We start from the raw sequence: 23111 nt of genomic DNA on the forward strand, positions 1-23111 counted from the left end.
TTATTAAAATAAGAAATATTTTTTACGATTACCAGTTAGAGCATGATGTGGTTGAGTAATGGTATAGTGAACAAGTTCTAGTGACATGGATGCAAGTCATGTATTATGTAAGGTAGCATAAAAATATAGGGTTTCAGGCATTTGGAAACCATCATGCAAATGACAACAATATATGGATGTATGTTATGGAAAAGTGGGCTGAAGATGCAAATGTGGATGCATGTTATGCGTTCTATAAGATGTTATTTACATGAAAACTAAGAACATGTTACTATGCAAGAATAAAAATAGAATATAAATGCAATGCATATTTGTGCTCCAAAGGACACTTACTCACATGCTTATGTATATATGATGAATTAGAAAGTAACTCCATGATGTCATGAATAATGAAAAGATTAAAGGCTTAATACCATTGTTGGTCTTAATTTTTGTCAACTTTTTTCGAAATGGTTCTCATTTTTTTAGAATGTTCAATGTAGACCCTTATATCATAATTTATGTTCAATTTAGTCCTTTTGGCAATCAACGTTTAAATCGTTAATAGCACAGTGTCAAAGTCAGCAATCAGTAAATAATGTAACCTATTTAATCTGATGTGGTTGTCTCTCGTCATCTTCATGTTGGCCACTTCATCATCTTCCATTTTCAACCTCAGGCATAACATTTGCATTTATGATTTTAATTTTTCAATGGGGGCATTTTATTAGAGAACCCAGATAAGGGTCAAGACTTTGTTCTTTTAGAATCTGGGAACCCAGTCTCAAGGTCACGCAAGAGAGATTCTTCCCCAATCTCTTCTTTTCTCCATTTACCGTAAGTAAAACCCAGAAGCTTGAAGCTTCTTTCCCTTTCTTTCTCGCGGTGAATTGGTCTTGGGCGCCATTTTCTCTCGTGCAAAGTTCTCGCCTAGGGAGGGTTTTCTTCTGATTCAAGTTCGCGTGGAGGTAGGGGAACCAATTCTTCTCTTCTCTGCTTCAGTCTCACGCATCAACCCTATTTGTAGAGGGTTCTCTTTCGCACAGAGGAATTTTGGTTTTCTTTTTAGGGTTTTACTGATCTTGTTTGCGAAATTGGAAATGAGGATTTAGGGTTTTTCGGTTGGGAGATTTTATGTTTTTAATCATTCAGCGTTTGCGATTGAGGTTGATGGCTATGTTTTGGGGTTGTATATGGGATTGAGAGTTATGTTCTTTATCTGTGAATTGATTTTTTTTCTGGTTGCATGAGTGGTGACAAGGGAGGCACAGATGGAGGTGGCCGGGAGTCATCAGAAAATAAGTTTCAAAAAATATAAATTCACCTCACTATGCCTTAAAGTGTCCACATCAACCAATAAATGACATGTCATTGAATGATTGCTCAGTTGGACATTTAGTCGTTAACGATTTAAATGTCGTTTGTCAAATGGACTAAATTGAACATAAATTACGATATAAGGGACTACATTGAACATTCTAAAAAAATGAGAACCATTTCGAACAAAGTTGACAAAATTTGGGTCCAACAATGGTATTAAGCAAGATTAAAAGAAAGATAAAAAAATACTTATTTTTTGTCTATGGACTTTTATGTGATAACTCCATAGGTAGCTTTGAATAATCTCATATGCCTTTGGAATTAATGTTAATCTCTTAACATAATATACAATCATAAACGATCTAATAAATTTGGCATATCAAGAAAAAGAAAACTTTAGATGAGGTTTTCACAATAGTCAAGTAGATATGAGATATAACATAACAATTATTGAACCTTCACTCCCTAAAGCTCACTTAGACCTCGATATAGGATCACAATCTTAAAATGAATGCACTAACATAACATGTGTAGTGTTTGAAGGGATCAACCTAAGACTATCCAAACTCACACTTGCAAAACGGCCAAAAAATTCTCAGACATATATAACAATTGTCATCTACCCTAAGGTTCCAAAATTCAACAATATATCATATCAAGACATAAAAGGAAATATATTTGGCATAAAGACAAACAGAAATAGATATATGTGAAAGAAAATATAAGAACATAGGTGAAACAAATATTTAAAAGCAACATATATTTTACATACTCAACTAACAAAATCGAGTTCCAAACAAAATCCTTAGCAAAGTTATTATCTATTTCAATTGAAATTGTGACGAGATAGTGAACAAAAAAACATACAAAAATATAATAGAATCACCACTATAGTTTATTAAGAAAAATTATGTAAAAATCTAAAATAAAAAATGATATGTGAAAGTGAATCAAGTACATAAGTCAATTATATGAGGAGAAGGTATTACCACCTTACGTATCCATCTTAAGACGAATTCATTCATTCACGTATGCAAAACTAAAGTCATTTTTTATTTTTTTTTTCAAAAATTAAATAAAACGTGAAAATTAGTTCATCTTACAAAGGAACATAACGGTTCAAATTAAAGAAACAAGTGAACATGGTTTTTAAATGGACAAATCAAAAAAAAGGAGGAAGGGGTCAATTTCGTCTAAATTGTTCGTCAAATTTCAAGCCAGTTTGGTTAATTTTATGGGACAGATGTGGGTGTCTCTATTTGGATGCCACGCAACTACCAACCTTGTCTTTCTAACATTGTCACATGACACCAACTAACACGATGACTAATTTGATTTATGGTTACAACATTAACGACTATTTTTCTATTTTGTCAGTGTCAAAGATCAAATTAACCAATAAATTATTGGGCCAAATTGATGATTCCGTTAAAATAAAAAAAAACTAAGTTAAATCACCAACCAGAAAAATCACAAAACTTCTAATTCTAAAGGAAATCACCTTACCTAATCCAAACAACTTTAAAGTTCATACAATGACATCAATTTTGAGTCGGAGTTTTATTTTCGTGTAATAGAGATCAAGGTTGGTTATTGAAGTTAGAGTATAATTTTGATTGGGAGATTATAAGATAAGTAACTGCACTAGAGTTTTATCTCAATAGTTTTGGCATATACAATTCTTAGTGAAATTATTGTATCAATGATAGCAACAAACAAGTTTGCCAGTGAAATGGCTCTTCAGTCAATCACCAAATTCAATATACAACAATTACAAAGCAACAGATTTTTAGAAAAACAAAAATGAAATTCAAAGCTTCCAATATATGCCCAATCGGTGCAAAATGCCTGCAACAATGGCCCAAAATAGGATCTCCGCAAAGATAACATACAGCAGGATTCCTACTCTCTTCGAATGCCAAACATTAATGAAGACATGTTTTTGTATCCAATAAGTCTGTCGAAAAAGTAACAACCTCGTCAAATTCGAATATAAGAAAGAAAATTACAGAAACTAAAAAATAAATGGAGGTTTAACTAATAGAGATTATGAGATGAATTTACCAGTGTACTATGAGGGTCATCATAATACCACCCATTAATGAATCCTGCGAAGATTCCTTCAGCTGCCATGACATAAACAAGCATGGCATTCATACCAATCCATTTCAAAGGCAAGAACAACAATGTCAAACCCCAAATATCAACCTGCAATGCTAAATCCGTTTTAGATGAGAAATGTGGAACATTAATCACAGAGGCACACCTGAACTGAAAAACAAAACTAGAAGACCTTGACAGAAGAAAGTCACAGTTTCTAGTATTACGAAACAAATACCACAATGTAGAAGGCTGAAAAAACTAATGCTGCCGCTCCAGATGTTACACAAACATAGCTTAATGTGTACAACTGTTTATTCAAAGGAATGGCTGCAACAAATGGAATAAACGATGTTAGAGTAATGGTTACATGATAAGTTTTAGCCAACACTGAGTTAAGAGTTCACACCATGAGTGAAGTGAAGAATAAGTCCAAAAGCAAGGAGTGATAAGCCAAGGAGAAGCCAGTGCTTCAACCTAGAAGAGTGATCCTAAAGTCACAAAAAGTGAAGGAGTAAACATAGGTTAAAGGATTGTAATTTTCAAACACTGTTTACTTCGAGGGAAAAGGCTTCACCTGTAAGTGTACGAGTACATGTCCAAAATGCAATCCAATAATTGTGGAGAGAATAGCAGATATTGAGCTGCAGTTACACATACGAAGGTGAATTCATAATCTTACGCAGTCCTCAAAAGGGTCACTGAGAATTTCAAAATTGTGAGAAAAAATAAAGTGGCTTGCGCTAACCAAGCTACTCAAGTTGAACAAAGGAAGAGTGAACATGGTATTGGAGTATTGGAAGTTCCACGTCAACTAGAGATAAAATCAATTTAAAATATATAAGTGGGTGCAAACCTTACTTTACAAGTCGGTTTTGTAGAGTTGAGTTAGACTTAAAATTCACTTCTTAACATGGTATCAAAACCAGTTAAAGTTTATCTTAATGACAGTTGTATGGACATTATTTCACCCGCTATCGGATTGAATTAAGCTTAAAGTTCACTTCTTAAGACACGGAAGTTCTCGACTCTTTCTTACTAACAATGAAGGAGACATTTTTAATTATTTGATCACATACAACAATATCATCTATTTCAAATAAAACAAAGCCAACGTGGTCAAGAACCGATTGAAGTTGCTAATAGCATGTTTGTGAGTTCAGCTATTCAAACATAGACTAAGAGGATTTGGAGACCATATACAGACCTTAAAATTCCTTCTGGCTCAAAAGGAGCATAACACCATGAAGGTGCACTTCTTTTAAAAGGTCCTTCATATGGGGAATTCTCTGTGCAAGCCTGCAACACTCAGAAGGCAATCAGTGTGTGAAAATTCTTACAGCCATAAAACAAGTCTTTCAAATTTAGAGTAGAAAATAGCAACACACTTCAGATCTTCTCCACGCTGGACGCTTATACATGTGGTTAATTCCAAGCACCTCTCGGTCAATATATCCCACAACATTACAAGGGGGATCGAGTTTGCCCCTCACACCACAGGTCACCTAAAATTGACCAGAGAAAACAAATTAGCCAGACTAGAGAAAAATTTAGAAGAATAATGATACTTTGACAACATTTTTTTGATAACATTTTAACATCGTCTATGTGTCATTATGTGATTGGTCCAAAATTACTCCACAATCAATAATAATAATCATAAACATCAATATGGACCAATAGGAAAATGACACGTAAATGGTGTTAAAATGTTGTGAATGTTTTCAAATACTGTTATCCAATTTAGAAATACGGTATGTACCAGATAAGATACTGATATGAACACTAGACACAATATTATATGGACACTTCAACACGTAGTACACTAGCACTGATACTGACACGAAGACTGAACACAGCACCGATATAGACACTTCAACAGCTATAGTCTCTAAAATATAAGACACAGGAACACAAATCTATATATTAGATCATTATGTATTTTTATAGTCAAAATCATCTATAAATAAGATTAGTCAAATATAATAATCTAAATATATTGTAGGTTAATACAAAAATAATCTAATTTATTTATCTAATATTTAACAAGAAAAAAAGTTATGATCATATATAAGATTTGTTCCTTATTTCTATAATTATAATATAAACTTATGTAATAAGTTTACAAGTTTATTTGTTTGTGATTATTAACATTATGCTGGGATCGGTCAAAATCATGTCAGATACTAAAAAATATCTTTCAATTGGACACTTCACCAATATGTATGTTGTACGAGTGTCATTGTACATTTGTCAGTGTCTGATACGTAGCTTTACAGAAATAAAATTGTAAGTCTGTTAAAAACTAGAAACAATGAAATGAAATGAAAAAAAAAACCTCATTTAATGCAAAAACCATAATGCAGTCCACTGGTGTTTAACATATTAGTTCAAGTGAGATCATCACCAGGAATGAAAATCAAATACTACTACTTTATTGATATTCCCAGTTCATGTGTTTTGTATACAGAGAGAGTGTATACAGAGAGAGTATCGATAGTGTTTGATTTGTATTCCCCCTTCATGAGTGTACAGAGAGTATCAGAGACAACCAACGGGAAGCTTACAGTTAAAGTTGTTCCATTGTATATGCTGTCTGGATTATGGACAGTGAATTGCCAGTCTGGAACATACATTCCATAAAGTAAAGCCAAGTAAACAGCAAGTATGCAAGCCCCCACTAGCCTGAAATTTTAACAAATAAATGTTCAAAAGCATATAACATTAGCCATTAACCAGAACCATACTTTCACGGACTAACCAATGCCAATAGTACAACTTCAATATTGAGAGTTGGGTGGGTGGATCTCTATCTTGTGCACTTCTTGAAAATATCTCCACAAGTGCCACAACCAAATATGCCAGAGCAATTCTCTATAATGGTTCAAAAACAAGTATTATTCCTTTTGTATCAGACTTATCAGCTAAAATATACTCTAATAGAAAATGAGGTGGAAAAAATTATAAAAATCACCTGAAGGATGCCACACCACCTTATCTGTTTCATGTCAACACCATATGTTAGATTGTCCGGAGCATGAGAGAAACCACCTTCATCATTGAGGTCATCCATCATATCAAAACAAGGCATGCCTTAGACTGTTACCAGAATTAGATTTGCTAAAATGAAATCTAGAATCAATTATTATTGCACATTATAGAAGAATAACTTTCACAAGACCGAGTATATTTCAGCAGGGAGTAATGCTCAGTGAAGTGTATGTAACATCAAATAAGAAGTTCCTGATTCCTTTTCTCACCCCCTCTTGAACAGGGGAACTCTTTAGTTATGCTGAAAAAAGAGGGCAAAAGGAAATGTGTGAGAAAAACTAACCTTGCAAGAGCAATCCCCAGAAGAGGAGTTTGAGTGTTCTAACCAGAACCTTTTTTACAGCTACAAGTCTATTTGGTATTCTCTGTAGAAAAATGGAAGCATCAAAAAGGGCTGGTTTGAATCAAAAAGAAGAAACAAAAGGAACATAGAAAGTAACGCTTGAAGCATTCATAGCCACCTATTTTCTCATTCGCAGCTAACCTTGAGAGCCAGAGGAATGGCCATCCCCACGATGAACAAAAAGAAGGGCATGACAAAATCAGCAAGGTTGCAGCCATTCCATGGCGCATGGCCAATCATTGGCCATTTCCCTCCGGCATCATCAACCAAGATCATTAACTACATCACATAGAATCAGAACATGAAATCATGAGGATATACAAACCTAAAAAATAAGCAAAATGACATTCTTTTGGTTGGTTTCAAAGTGATACTTGATAACACTGAACGAAGGAAAAACAGCTCAAATATACTACTTCCAACATGAAACTCCTATATTTAATGTATATGGTCTTGTTTTTCTTAAATACTATTCAACTTTCTCACATGGATTTTGTTTTTCCTACATACATTCAATTTTGTCATTTTTATTTACATAGAACTTTTAACTCATACTTGAATTTCTAAACCCAAACTATATAATCTACCTATGTATGTCTAACATGAATGAAAAAAAGTAAAAATAAATAAATAAATAAATAACCAAGTAAGTAATTGGACCAGTGACCAATAACAGTTATCTATAATATACTGTAATCCCATAGCATTCTTTATATTATTTTGATCTATATAGCAATATTCATAGGCTTTCAGTTATAATCAGTTCATAACCTTTATAGCAATCTCTATAATAATACTAAAAACAGAGCTGAACTGCTAAATTAAGAAAGAAGAGAGAGGCACCGCAACAGTGAGACCGCGAAAGATGTCAAGCGAAGCGACACGCTTTGGTTTAGGCAGCTTTGTGTCTGAAACAGGAAGCACTTCGGAAACATTGAGGCTGTGTTCGCCTTTCGTTTCGGCCATGTTGTTTGTGAATTGTTTTACTCAAACTCCAACTTCAGTATGCTACTCTCAAGTTTCTTTCTTTAGTCTCTGGTAAATTCTGATTCTAGTGCAGAATAATTACTATAATAATATTAATTGGATAATGATTGGTTAACACTTTTTTTAATGATATTTTAATGTAACACGTGTGTTTTTATTAGATTTAAAATAAAAAATAAATTAATGAAAAAATAACACTTGTATAATGAAAAAATTTGTCTCAAAAATATCTTTTCTTCATATTAATTAACATAATTGGTTAAGAAAACAATCTACTACTCTGTGCATATCTTCATGATTTTTAAATCATTGTTATTAGTCAATGAGAATATGAATCATATCATGTTACAGAAAAAGACAAAAAGATTTATTCATATTATAATAATAAATTATTACTATTATTTGGATTACATCCACCTAAGGCTTCAAACGTGTGAAATACAAACATGTGCCACGGGAATCTTATCCACGTGATTACAGTGATAAGCTGTGCAAACACATTTAAGAGTTCAGATTCTTCTCTTAGTATTTTTTTTTACGGTCAGCATTAAATTAATGTTGATATATTAAATTTGTCTAATATATTTTAAAACATCAAAATCAGGTATTTTGAAAATATAAAACAGGACAACAAAAAATCTCACAGAAATCTAAATTTCACATTTAGTTAAATCAAACGTAATATGATTATAATATTGTATTTTCTACCAACATGTACAAAATATTATACTTTTTACATGTAATTATTGCATAGAGAATTAATTTGATTTTTTTCTTTACTAATTACTTAAGGTACGGAATGATTGAAAACAAGTATTTATTCAAGATGTGATGAAATTTAATATTAGTTAATGATTTTTCAAAATTTACGTATATCAATTTTAAGAAATAGCTTTCAAATAGAAGGACATATTATTGGTTTGTTGGAACCAACTTATTATTATATTTATGCAAAAATATTGCAATAATTACAAATTTAAAATATATAATATCTTATGATAAAATGATTGAATTTTAGTTTTCTGATAAATTTTGAATTTCTTGAAACATCACTTTAAATAGAAATTTCATCGAATAATTAAAACAAGCTATCAGGCAAAAGCTAAAAGAAAAAAAGACTACACCATATGTATTACTGGCATAATATCCACAACAACTGGATTCAATTCAAGGAAGCTTAGACTTCGAGGAATTTCTCTAAAAAAAAAGAAGTACTTGAACAAAAAAAAAATACAGATGAAACTGAAAATATTAAGCATAACATTGATTACTTATCTTTATTTTCACAAAACATTATTAAAATGGATATATGATTTATGTTAATTTGAATTAATTACATAATGCGCATTATTAAAAGTTATAATTTTCATATATACATAGACAACAGAAAGGATATCAATTCATAAGCTCATATATATAATTAGCTTTTGGAGAAATGGCTGAGTCGTTGATATATACCCTCAATCTTGAAAATTAGTATAATCCAAATACATCTTTTATGTTCGATTATTATATTCGATTGAATTTTATTTAGTACAACCAATTAAATTTGTGTTGAAAATATGATATTATAATTCCATGTAAAACATGTAATTATGTAATTTATAAGTGATTACATTTTATAGTAGTTGTTAAACCTATTTTTATGCTTGTATAATACTTGAAAGCATGTTTAATAATTTATGTTTGACTTTATGACTGTTTAAATTTTAAATAGTGAACTTGTATGCAAATGATAGAGAAGAAAGGTAAGATGCATTAGTAAAAAGATTGAAAGGAATGTGAAAAATATGAGAAACAAGGGAGAAGATTATGGGTGAGTTTCAGGGCCACTTATCTCACATCACTTGGATCATTTTTGCTTGCAACTTTTATCTGTCCCTATAAGAAACTTCCATGGTGATTGGTGAGGAAGCCCCACGTTTTGAAGAAGAAGATGTGAACATGCAAATACTGGATTTTCAAATCCCGTTTTAGACATTTTAAAAGTGGTGCACCCTGCATAAGAATGACGAACACCAATGGAGGTGCGACGCTTTTGAGGATGCGTCTTTGGGGTGCAGAGAAGAAGGTGTTCAATTTAGGATTTTAGGTTTTTGACTTTTCTTTGAGGGTTAAATGGGTATTATGAAAATTCATCGGGTAGGAAGAAAACAATGGGGGTGCAGGAAGAAAGCCCCTTGTCCACCTCATTTTTGGCGTATCAATGATGCAATGGACCAAAATGGATCAAACTCATTCACTGTGTCACTCCTAATCAAATTAGAACACTCTTTTTCCTGAAGTATATTGGTATAGTTAATCTAATCATATACCAGCCAGATAATGTCCTACAGGGTCACATAATCTACTGATAAGTAAATTGAAACTTATTTTATGCCCCTGTCTGTTTAGCAAAGCAAGTTTATTTGCAAACGTGCAATGCTAAACCCAAACATCAATTAATAGAACAGTATAAATGAATGCTATGTTCATCACACACGCAAAATGTAGTGGAAGCAACAAATTCCAAAGTTCTCTTGCATTTAGACACAAAATGATGGCAGATGGATCATGATTTAGAAAACATGGAAAATTTGCAGCCAAAGGTGGCTTTCAAAATTCTATTGTCAAAGCAAACAACAGAGTATGCAGATCAAGAAGTTTTGGAGACATGATCGTTTGTCATTGAGACTTGGTTCTTTGGTAGCAAATACAATGGAAGAAAAGAAGGCACGATGAATGCAATGCCAAGACCAAGTACAGCCAGTGCCACCACCCACCATGCTTCGTGGGGTAAGCCAAATAATAGTTCATCACATACTGCCGCATCAACAAAAAAGAATACAGAATTTAGCAAATAATGGAAGTGATCGTGATACTGGAGTGGAGTCTGCTCCAATAATCTAAAAAATATCAGATAAACTTTCGGGTAAAAGCTTGTAATGAAGCATAGCAAGTCACAATCAGATCAAGTATTAATATACTATGCAAAAAAGTTACCTATGTTGTAGATAATAAATTGCCTCTCCGGCACATGCTGTTTTGCAGGAAACCCTTCTGGCTCAACAGTTACTAATACGAGCTGGAATTCCTCCTGAATAAAGTCAATCAATAGCTTAAGCATGTATACACTTTTCAGAAATTAAGGAGTACAAGGCTTGATACTAATATAGGACCTGATTGTTGTTCTTAAAAATTAGCTTTTCAGTGTTGAGCAATCTCCTGTTATTGTTCAGCATCACATCCGACTTGTTTCTCTTCAGTTGTATGGAAAAGCTAGCAGGTATCTAGTGTTTTTTGTTTAGTGTGTCAGTTTTCGGAGGAAAGATCCTCTGCAAAGAACTGAAGAAAGACATAATATACATACAGAAGCTGGATATGATATCTTCACTTCATACCACGTGTGAGGTTTCAGGCCCTGTAATTGATAAAAGCAAGAGCCACCTTGCAATGGCATAGTTTCTCTCCACAGCTCTTCTCCAACTTTCAAAATTTTGTCCCCAACGCTACCACAGCAAACAGTTGAGCACTATAACTAAGTTTATAAAAAGAAGAATTCTGATATGAGGAGACCAAACAATTAAGGTGAATTATAATTAAGGATTTTTATACACTCACTTATTCCCAAAGCAGAGAGTTGGGCCATTCACGATGATAAGCAGAATGCAAAGCAGAATAAGCATATTTCACATGCAAATGCAAGGGATTGACAATGAAACACCAAGATCTTCAACTCAAACCTGCAGAGGATTAGTATTTTAGTATACATTGAACCATTTCAAACTTGGTTGAATTTAATATTGCAACAGACTCTTTATGAACTGCACCACCTCATCATATAAAGAGGTGTATTTCAAAGGATAAAAGAACATACAATTGAAGCTGACTTTAATGAAAAAGCTAAGGAAGAAAGTATTAAAACGTCAAATATTCATATTGTTATTGTGTTTCTCAAATGTAGTTAGTTTTAGATTGATTCTAAGGAGGACCATGCTCCACAATTAAGAGCCCGTAGATTCATACAAGGTGCACAATCCCTCCCTATACAAAATTCCTTTCTTGATTGGCACCATGGGCCATCACCAGATGCAATTTTCCACGATGATGCCATTTTTTCCGCTTTATCCCCCTCTCATTCCCCTTCTTCTCCCCTAACTCTCGCTCCATCTTCACAGTTGGATCATTAACAATTCCCAAAAAGAAAATAGTTTTCAGAAAGGACCCTTGCATCTCTAGATTAAAAGAAAAGATCCGCCAACATGATTATAACGTCATGGTCCCTTCTTCATGCCTATTTGTCAACCCAAACGTGTCACTGCCAATGATTTTTAATAACTTGGAATTTTGTTCCAATTAAGTTTTATGTCTTGTGTTATGAAAATTACTGAACAACAATGACAACAAAGTTTTTCAGGAGGTGGGAATGTAGAAAAGGTGGTTGCTAGTTTAACTAGGAATGTAAGAGAGAAGAGAGGGTAGCAAGTGTAACGTCCAAATTTCAGGAGTCACTTAAGCACATCGAAGTCGACATTTTCGTAACGACAAAGTTAAAATTTCAAAAGAACTTAATTTCATTACAACTTTAAAACTAAAATATCCATAAATCCAACTAGTTTAAAGCGTCAAAACTACAACTTATAAATAAAACTTTTTTCATAAAACTTCAATTGATCGTTAAGTTCCCAAAAAAATATCCCCTCTTGCGTCCTCTATTGCAATCCATTGGCTTCAGCATTCTTATATGCTCCCGTACAACACACATCTCATACAATCATCGCAGTAATCATACACACAATAACAACAAATAAGTATGGATGAGCTTACAATATCAATGTAAAAAGAAATAAGTATGTAACGTAAATATTTCAATGTTATAGGTTATTGAGGTTTCTCCTTTCCTTACTTTCTATACAACTAAGATAACTAAGGTCACACTACCTGGATAGAATGATTGAGTAGTCTTTTTGCACTTAGCTAGGACCAATTCCCCCTACTTTCTCCAGTCTTACGAGTAAAAACTCTGGTACAACACACCGAGTACTATACTCAGCCTCATAATTTATATACTGGGGCGAATGGGTCTCTTTATCATGCCACACTGGCTGTTGAACAAAGTAGTCACACCCACTCTTATTGCTTCATACATTCTGAAGAGTGTTCTTTCGCAACACACCGGAGAAAGAAATCCTAATCACAGGTGTTTAGATATACTAGACCACCCCGGTTCTTAACTTGATTAAGAACGTCTATCACTATATCACACTGGTTTGTCTAGTTCTACCTTACATCCACTCATACTAAGGATTCCTATAATACTTTGTAACCAAATATCACTTGACCAAAATATTCCTTTAGAATATAATCACGTAAGTCACAATCCAAATTCAAGTTTAAACATACAACTTTCATTCCAAACAACAAACAATTTAGTACAGCTTTAACAGCAAAACAGCAATGTGTTTTGATACAAAATTTTCATTCAAACAGCGAAGTTTTCTGGTGCATAACAGTGTAAAAACTACAACAGTTTCTGGACCGAAACAGAGTAAAAACAGCTATGAAACAACATCCACCCGAAAACATGAAGAAATAAAACCAGCCATTGGATACAGACCAAACAAAATATTAATTCCCTCAATGTACTTCCAGTACATTCTGCCCAGCACTGAACTTAAACATCAAGATATCTGTATAAAGTGGTGCCTAGGAATAGCATTTTAACCCAAACAATAACAACTCTAAAAGCACACATCTCAGAAACATTTTCTTTGTCCTAATAATTTTTCACATGCTAGTACGGTTTATATTTAAAGTACCCAAACAATTTCAGCAACCATCGTTACCTCCAATCCCACCAATCATGTTTCACCTTCTTTCCCATACATCTGACACTGAATTTTAATTATACATATTCAATTATCTCCAACCTTTCCCCCATGGATATCATCATAATTGAATTCCAATTAATCAAATTATTGCCAAGTATAACAGACCATAACCCCTGTCTACTCCTAATCACGCTTTGACATTCTAACACAACCACCAAACCAATAAATATAATTAACCACTCTGCACTATAGTTACACGGCCTCTACAATATAAAGCAAAGCCAGTAATAAGTTCCCGTCATAACAAACATAACACATATATAGTATACGCAGTATTCCAAATAGAAAAGTTTATAGCAACTTTCTAGCATATATTACGTTATAATATTTTATATTCAAATCCCAAACGAATAAAAAAAATGATTTTAGCATGTTGTATAATATATAATATATAAAATATAATATATTATAACCTAGTGTACCAATCATGGCCAACAACATACAATAATAAACTTTATGCCCTGCACACACTTAACCAATTAATACACCCAATTATATTTCTACCCTTCAAGCACTTATAAAACACCAAAAATTACTTTAAGCATAAAAATTGCCACTGCATACACCATTTTCCAAATTCCACTCTCCACACCATGCGTCATTTTTCCAGAACTTGTATGCACTAAAATATTATTACTAATTTATAAAAAAACATCATAACCATATATCCATTTCCTGCGTCAACTTCTAAAACATGTGCAAGGGGCTTAAACATTTATATCAATTATGCTCTTAATATTTAAGATCAAACAAGCATAAAATTTCACTGAATTCGTCAACAATCATGCATAAGCAGCTTCTGAAATTTTCCTTTCAAAACTAAATCATCATACTAACAAGTTTCTCTTCCTCATGCCCTTAGCCTAGGGTTTTCAATAAAAGAAGAAGAAAGGAGAAGAGAGAATGGTCGAGAGAATGGAAGAAAGAAAGAATGGAGCTGTCCACTCATGACCCTGTCTGACCTAAGTGGATTATGGGCTTCTTAATTTGGCCCAAAAACAAGTTTGATGCAATAATAAAAAAAAACACAGTAGAAATAAAATAATTCAATTTTGTTGTCAAGCATCGACTATAATTTCCAATAAATTCAATCACCATCTTGAAGTATTTAGAGAGCACAATGTTGAAAGGGATTTCCTTCCTATAATAATCACTCCAAGGTGTCATGCCATGCATGGTCAAAATTGAAAACAACTTGCCCTGTTTCACCTTAATCCCTAAAACTCTTGACTACTAAGGAGGGTTCCTTCACTAAAAAAGAATTATTGTTTACAAAAATGCTCAAGACACATGAGAAAGAGAAAACTCACCATAGATGCCCTATATAATGTATGTAGGAATTAAAAGAATAGGACATTGATCCAAGTTGAATGATATTTATAAGGTGGTTGATAGTTTCGGGTACAAGAACACACGGTTGAAGATGTTTGAACTCTTGGATTTATTTGTTGAAGAGATTAGAGAACAAAATTTTGTTGAACTAGCAAACCACAACAGTATCAACAATGTTTTGGCAGGTAAACATTTATAATAGTTAAATTTTTTATTACTTTATTACTCATTATGTTAATTTAAGTTAGTTTCAGGTAAAATACTTACAAAAGAGGAAATTTTTCTTCTGGATAGTACCACACATTGTGTGTATTTGATGTTAGAAGACATTGGTGAAATTCCAAGCGTAAAAGGGCCTAGGAAGAGGGAAATTTTGTGTCAGGCTTCAACTACATCCATTTCCTGGCCGTAACACAATCAGCAAATTCACTTACAAGATGGAATTGGTCAGAAAGAAGTGGAGTGCCAAGGCTTGCCACAACATTCTATTCACAAGCTATATCAGATTCCATTCTGATAGGCCAAGTTCTGTAGTAGCAGCTATAATTCTGCCTCCTATAGTTATGTTGTGTTAATTCTTTATTAGGCAGTTATTCTTTAGATGTGACAGTTACAGTGTTACATATATGGTTTCACCGACTTGTTGTAGGAAGTTATGTTCTCAATTTGTTGTTTACTTTGTTTTGAAGGGGGGAAGTCCTTACAAGGAGAAATCCTCTAGTATAGTCTTCTTCTGGAAAAGTCCTTAGAAGAAGAAATCCTTGTGTAAGATAGCTTTTTCAGACACTAAAGTAGTGTGCGTAAGTGAAAACCTACAGTTTGCAAGAACCCTCAAAATAAACCATAAGTTGTCAATGTAAATGTCAGAGGCTAATAGCATAAACGAAGCATACTACAAAATTTTCATGAATATCTCTCATCCATTTTGAACTTTACTAATTACCTAATGACAGCTATTCAATTTATTCTTCTTAAAATATTGCATCATAAAAAATAACGTTGTCCAAGCAAGATAAATAAAGAAAAGCACCAAGTAGAAGCAACCATAAAATCCCGAGCAATAACTTGAAGCTAAAATGAAATCCATTAAAAAGCTAAAATTGTACAGAGCTTAAACTAAGTAAAGCTTAAGAAGCATGGACACAAAGGTGCAACAAAATTTGAGGCACCCCATGGCCTTGACTGGGGCATGAATAAAATCTAATGGAATATCAAGCTCTACTTCCTTTTCCTTGGTTGGAATAAAATTATTGTTAAGTTCTCTTAAATAGTGAACTTTAAGTTTAACTCAACCTTACAAAACTGGTTTTATAAGAAGAGGTTGCACCCACTTATATAGTATATTCTTTTCATATTTCTAATCAATGTGGGATCTTCAATAGACTCCTTCACGTTGAGGAGTGGACATCTCAAGTGTGGAAATGAATAGGCTCAACATCCATTGCCACACTATAGTAGGTGGCATGATAGGCTCAACATCCATTGCTAAGACAAATTTTTATATCATCTTAGAAAGGAGACTTTAAGTCTAATTCATCCTTACAAAATTAGTTTTGTAAGACAAAGTTTGCACTCACTTCTAAAGTATAATTTGATCATATCTTTAGTCAATATGGAATTTCCAACAAGTTTCATCATGTTCTAAAATGTCTACCAAACACTACCTATCTACCACTCAAGGTTGGGTACACTTAGTGTTGCATCTCTAACTAAGCACAACTAACTCCTTTTTCAAAAGTCACACCATATCAGTTGCATATTTAAAATTAAAAAACAAGTTGTTACAAGAGAAAGTCCAATCCAATCTAATTAGCTTACAGGTTCAGGCATACTCTTTCCCAAAACGAAGTTCCCTCTTCAAAACTCAGGGTGTTATCAAGGACTCAGAAGCATACGCACCTGCCTTACTTTTTTGCTGTTGGTTGAACCATGGGGAACAATGATGCTACTCAATAAAAGACAATGACACAGGACTAGAATAAACTTATATATTAAAATAGGCCACTGTCTTTCCCTACTCTGGAGAAAATAAAATGTTGCAGTTCTGGTCAGGCAACAACCAATCTCCTGGTATATCATCAGGGAAATGCACTTCAACATGAGGTCCATCAACATCAACCAAAGCTTGAGTTTTAAGTGAGAGCAAGCTTTGGAAACAATGTTTGTTCCCACATGGAGCACATTATATGATTTGGCTAAGTCACATCATTCCAGAGCCAGAGAGGAAAGCCAACCCATAGATTTAATTACTACGTACCTACTGATCAAATATGTTTAAAGATATGAAATAAATTGTCATTCATCATTCATTCCATTTTTAACCTTTGCAAAAGCGACCGTGTCTATGGAATGCAAGCTGGATAAAAAAAATAAAAAATTAAATTTGAGTTGTTTCAAGTTTTAATGTAAGATACTTGCTACTTTGTCAGAACAGATTCCAACATCTGAAGCAAAACCCAAAAGGTAGCTGGAGTCGGATACCAAGAAGCATGTTCTTTACTACATTGGTGAAAAGTGGTATGTGAATAAATGGAAAAATTATGTTGTTAGTAGGATATTAAACGTGTTAGAAGCTCTCATAAGATTCTAGATATCTCTTTGTAAGTAATACTTTAGGGTTAGAATTCTCTATATATAGAGGCTGGAGTGTTGTTTCAAATCAATCAATTGAATAAAACTTCTCTCATTCAGATTAAAATCCTTTTCTAGTTGATATCAAGTCCAGGTTCTGATCCTGGGACCTGTGGGTTATATACTCTAAAATCTTCTGACAGCTTCTAACAAAAAACTTAATATCCTACTAACAACTAAAATAAGAGAACAATTATATAATAAACAGTTGGGATGCATCATCTATATCAGGTAATGCAGGTAAACAACGAATATCCTTGGTGCCTTACATAAAATATTTTTTCACATAAAACTTTGATACCAAATTCATTTGGACTGTCAACTAGGATTACCATATCTCTTATTTAAATATTGAACTGTTTTTAATTTATTTTGTTTCTCATTATTTCCCTATCTTGACAAGATCTACAAATCAGAATTCACGATTTTGGATCCTTGGTATTATTTTTTTATTCGGATAATTTATGATTATATTAATTAGAAATTTTCCTTATTTTCTATTTTATCAATTAGGATAGTGATAATTATGATCCAATTAATTAGGCATATCTTTATAAGTTTAATTAAAGACAGTGATCTGATTGGAATGTTGTCAATAAGAAATTATTTTCAGAAAAGAAAAAACCTGTGTTAGAGTTTGAATGGACAGAATATTATCAATCAAATCCATGCAACAGAGCTAATCAATCCATTGCATAGCATGACAACACAACATCCAATTCTAAAAGGTATTTTATATATACCATTATGTTTTTGGTCTTTTGTTTTATGATTGACAGAAAATAGTGACTAGCTTAGCTGGTAAAGAAAAGAATTGCAATGACAGAATGGAGGGTAGTGACCCAAGATTCTTAAGCTAACTGAAGAAAATCTCAACTTCTGGTTGTCAATGTTCAGATTCACTATTGCAAATTTTCCAGTTGACAACAAATACTAAATTTATTTAATATGATTCTCTCACCCAAAACTAATTGACCAATTTAAAATTTACTAACATATGCTTCTTCTATTAATATCTTACCTCTGCTAAATAACAAGACCTGTAACAATTTCTTTAACCATTTTAACTAAGAACGCCTATTTGATGCTGTCTCATTTGGCTGTTTCCAACAAACAGTAATGAGTGGATTACACATTTGGCTTCTTTTTATCAAAAAATATATCCAGTGGTGCTGCCAACATTACTAGTTATCAACATAACAAATCGAAGGACACACATGAACAAAGGTTCAAATTGTCAACCCTGCAGCCTTGTCTTATTGCTCAATATGCATACATACATGCTAGTCTCCCTCATCTATACATATCCCTTAGCAGGGAGGAATCCTAACAAGCTAACATCGTCAATCATCTCGAATGTAGCTATATACATGTACCGTGCAGTCCGATTAAATCTTCCCTAGCATGCTGCCCTAATTTTTTTCCTTCTAAAAATGCACACATGCCATCAGCATTTTCCAGTGTGTGTGCAAACAACCCATCACTCATTTGACATATAGCTTTCTAGCTAGAGCTAGCTGATCTGTAATTACTTTTCAATAAATGGAGAAACACCAAGCGATGCTCTCTACTTCATCTACATCATTACTAACTATTTAGTCTAATTTTGAAATTGCTTATAATTCCACCGTTCACGAGGTTTTAATAACTCAAATAAAGGAGATATCAGCTCATAACGAAAGTTGAAAGGTGGTTATGCAGCACAGATATGCATTTCAAACAAGGAGTCTGATTAATGTTCAGCGTAATGTCTACCAGTAGAGAAAATATGGGGAGAAGATGATGAAAAACAATGTTTACCGAGTGCAACACTGCCACATACATACATTATATTTTACATTTTTGACATATGTTGAAATCAAACAAAAATAAATGCAAATCCAAGATAGTTTGGTAAAAATCGATCAAACAAACTCTAGATTATAGAGATAAAATGCAAATCAGTGAAATTAGAAAGAAATAAAATCAAAACACAAATCAAGGAAAACAAATTGAATCATCAAACCCTACATTAATTGAGTTAACAAGTCCTAGATCATAGACATGAAAAAAGAAAAGAAGACAAACCTGAAACGAACTACCGAGAGAAAAAGCTTCTGAAGCTTCGAGGGATGGAACGAGTGAAGCTTTGAGGGGCTTGGAAAAGTGTACTTAGGAGAGAGAAATTCAAATTCTTCTATTTCTTAATGAAACTTCAAATAGATGAAATTAATATAGAAATTGTTTTTAAAAATAATTAGAGCACTTTAATATATACTCATAAAGTAATTTAAAAATTATTATAAATAGTGTCACCTTTTAAATATTAAAAAATATACTAAAAAATGTTCTTTTACCACTATTTTCTAAATTTAAATATTAATAATATTATAATCATGGCGTCACAATGCCACTAAATTATTTTAGTATATATGGGCGTTTATAAATTATAATCAAATTAAAATATTTCAAATTATAACTAAAAAAGTAAAAAGAAAATAACTCTCTAAATGTACATTCGTGAATCATCGAATCATAATAAGCTATTCCGAGAAATTGAAATATATCAATATTGACATAAATTTAACGCATATTACTTTAAAAGTTATTACATTATATATATATATATATATATATATTATCATATCATAATATAACATTTAGCATTTCAAACTAAGTAGGAAATAAGATCGATTTAAATTGTATCAATGTATAATAATTTCTAAATGTAATAATATATTTTATAATACTTTCCCATATGCTGATATAGAAAATTGTTATTCATTAACATAATTAAATTAAAAGAATGATGAATGTTTAGATTGAAATTAACACCAGAGAAAGGAGAACAAAGAGAATGTTTAATAGTTGTTGTCTTCATTCAATTTAGTTATTTTTACTGAAGACATTTAAAAGGCTAAGAGTGTGATATTCACATTTTGAATTACCTGTCCAGTTTTGCAATAGGTGACAACATTAGTCTAATTGAAGTGACAATTTCTCTATTTTTGGGTTATTTTATTTAAGTGATTTGGGTTTCGAACATTGAAACTTGTGTGTTTTATGGTTTCTTGCAGGTTGAATCACGAATAAGAGGTGACACAATGGTTAGGGTTCCTCTGTGTTTGAATTTGCAGGTCTATTTGTGGTTGCAGAGCTCGATGATGGTGGCGTCACAATTTGGGGGTTTGTCGCTGTGTGATTTCATGGTTGAAGAAGGTGGTTGAATGAGAATGGTGTTGTTTGAAGGTGGAATAGCGAGATTGATTCGCGAATTTAGGTGTTCTCACGGTTGACGATAATGGTTTTAGAAATTGGAGATCTAGGGTTTCTAGAGATTGGGGTTTAAGGTTTGTTGTAGGTTATGGAGGATTCATGGTTGATGGAAGAACGAAGGAGCTCTCATGCAAAATTAAAATCCAATTTCACCATATTTTTCAACTCCAATTTTCCTTCCAACCTAATTGTAATTTCCTTTTACATAATAATTTAAACTTTTTAACATTGACACAGCAATTGGACTGATGTTGCCACATTACAAAACTAGACAAGTCATTAAAAATTGGTTAAAGTGGACATTATACTGATAATGTTTTAAACGTGGATAAAAATAACTAAATTAAACTATTTTTATAAAAGAAGTGACAACTCTAGACAACTAAAATATCATATTACCATTTTGAACAAAACTAAAAATAAAAATAGGTGTACCAGCAGGGACCGGACGCCGTACGGAAGGACATCCATGTCATCGGACCAGCGGACGGACCGACCGCCCACATCACCGTATGGGACCCGGGAAACTACCCTTCTACTTATTGTTGGGAAGGGTTAGGCGGACGCCCATGTGCCCAAAACCAAGACTCGCCCGAAGCCGGCTGCCCAGGCCGTTGACCCGTCAGAGCCGGCCCGATCAGGAGGATAAGTCCCGCGAGGACGGCCGGCCGCGTCACTAATCAACTTAGCTTAAGGTAAGTAGGGGTTAAAAGCTATTGGGCTGAATTGGGCCGTGATTAACTTTTCACTAATCCCAAGCCCATAGTGAAAACTATAAATACAGATCCAGGGTGAGTGGTACATAGGTTGCATTTACTGCACATTTATTAATGTCTAAGAAAAACGCCATAACTCTCAACTGACTTTGGCATCGGAGAATCTTTCGCAGGCCTCCCACCCGCGGACTGAGAACATCCGAAACAATAGGTATTAAACTTAAAGACAAATACCACGTCAAAACAACTCATAAATACTTGTTCTGTTTTGTATTTATACTTTTATTCATTCCTATTATAATTTTTTTTATTACAAACAAATTCAAATTGATATTTTTTTGCGAAACGACACGTGTTAAACTTTTTACGAGAATCTTAATAGTCTAACCAAATAATAACTTTAATAAATACATCTAATCCACTTAAACTTTAGATTTAATTATTCTTTTGATCTAATTTTCATTAAAAAAAGAGAGTATAAAATAATCATTCACATTTTTTTATTCTCAATTCTAATGAAAAATTAATACAATTCTAATGAAATTCCGTTACTATTATACAATAATATTAAAAAACAATGTTATGTCTTAATGTGTGACTTTTTAAAATTTTTTGTTTGAATTTTTTTTTATACATCAAGATATTATTATGAAATATGACATAGTTTCAATTTAGTTTATATATTTATTTTTTAGTTAATATAGTCTCAATTTTTATTAAAATAGAATAATGTTAATTTTTTTTTAAAATTGGGACCAAAATTTTTATATAAATCTTATATTATTATTTTTATTAAAATGGACATATTAAATATTTTTAAACTAATTTGATCTATCTTAATAGATTTTATTTAAATAAATTACATTTAAACAATTCTTTATTAAGACTAAATTAATTTTTTCATCCCAGTTTTTGTTAAAATAAATCAAGTATATAAAAATTATTAAATTTATTAATATAGATAAAAGTTAAAATAAAAAATTATATATAATTATTAATTAAATAAGTTTAGATAAATAAAAATTTATTTATTACAATTTGTTATAATTGATTTAAATACAATTCTAGAAATATTTAATAAAATTTATAAAAATATTAAGATTTATACAAAAAAAAAATTTATCCCAATTTAAAAAAGAGCAACATTGTTTTTTTCTAACAAATTATGACTAGATTAAATTATTTTATCATATAATACTGTCATGTCATACTAAAATGTCACATGACAGAAATATACATGACACAAGTTTGAAATAACACATAAAAATAATACTTTCAAAAATACGAATAAAAATTTCAAAATGAAACTATCTTTAATTTAGTTTATATAATATCAACAACAACTATTTAATTGCATCAATTTTTCACAAATCTAAACCCCATTAAATTAAGACTACAAAATTTTAAAATCCAACTTAACATTTTCAGACAAAAACTGAAACAAAAAAAATTAAGTAAACCTGCACTTTACCTTAAATGAATCTTCAAATATTCGATTTATATAAAACAATGTTGTATTATTAAATA

General features: G+C 32.2%; 2 protein-coding genes and 1 non-coding gene across 6 annotated transcripts; all 3 read right to left on the reverse strand.

The window, feature by feature from the left end:
• Positions 1–2931: 2931 nt before the first annotated feature.
• Positions 2932–7835, reverse strand: LOC124826337 (heparan-alpha-glucosaminide N-acetyltransferase-like protein (DUF1624)). Its single transcript, XM_088115184.1, has 13 exons — positions 7637–7835; positions 6935–7072; positions 6734–6815; positions 6374–6450; positions 6161–6273; positions 5967–6084; positions 4788–4904; positions 4607–4698; positions 3977–4043; positions 3809–3890; positions 3638–3729; positions 3364–3507; positions 2932–3256 (listed from the first exon to the last, which is right to left on the reverse strand). The coding sequence occupies exons 1-13, from the start codon at positions 7757–7759 to the stop codon at positions 3110–3112; spliced, it is 1392 nt and encodes a 463-aa protein (XP_087971310.1). The 5' UTR covers positions 7760–7835; the 3' UTR covers positions 2932–3109.
• Positions 7836–10270: 2435 nt separating this feature from the next.
• Positions 10271–19801, reverse strand: LOC124826185 (caveolin-1 protein). 4 transcript variants are annotated; one of them, XM_088091558.1, is made up of 6 exons: positions 19681–19801; positions 11381–11502; positions 11130–11268; positions 10939–11049; positions 10763–10856; positions 10271–10582 (listed from the first exon to the last, which is right to left on the reverse strand). In XM_088091558.1, exons 2-6 carry the CDS (start codon positions 11443–11445, stop codon positions 10416–10418), a joined length of 576 nt encoding a protein of 191 aa, XP_087947684.1. In that variant the 5' UTR covers positions 11446–11502; positions 19681–19801; the 3' UTR covers positions 10271–10415. The 4 variants fall into 4 exon arrangements, with proteins under 4 accessions (XP_087947684.1, XP_087947685.1, XP_087947686.1 ...); XM_088091559.1 differs by lacking the exon at positions 19681–19801 and adding an exon at positions 15687–15708; XM_088091561.1 differs by having other exon boundaries at positions 10529–10665.
• On the reverse strand, positions 17026–17196 carry LOC124826454 (small nucleolar RNA snoR127). The gene has a single exon (XR_007027866.1). It is a non-coding gene; the product is annotated as a small nucleolar RNA snoR127 (small nucleolar RNA).
• Positions 19802–23111: the final 3310 nt, after the last annotated feature.

Source organism: Vigna umbellata, chromosome 5 (assembly GCF_029865625.1).
Source record: "Vigna umbellata cultivar VRB3 chromosome 5, Vumbellata_1.0, whole genome shotgun sequence".
Lineage (NCBI taxonomy): Eukaryota > Viridiplantae > Streptophyta > Magnoliopsida > Fabales > Fabaceae > Vigna > Vigna umbellata.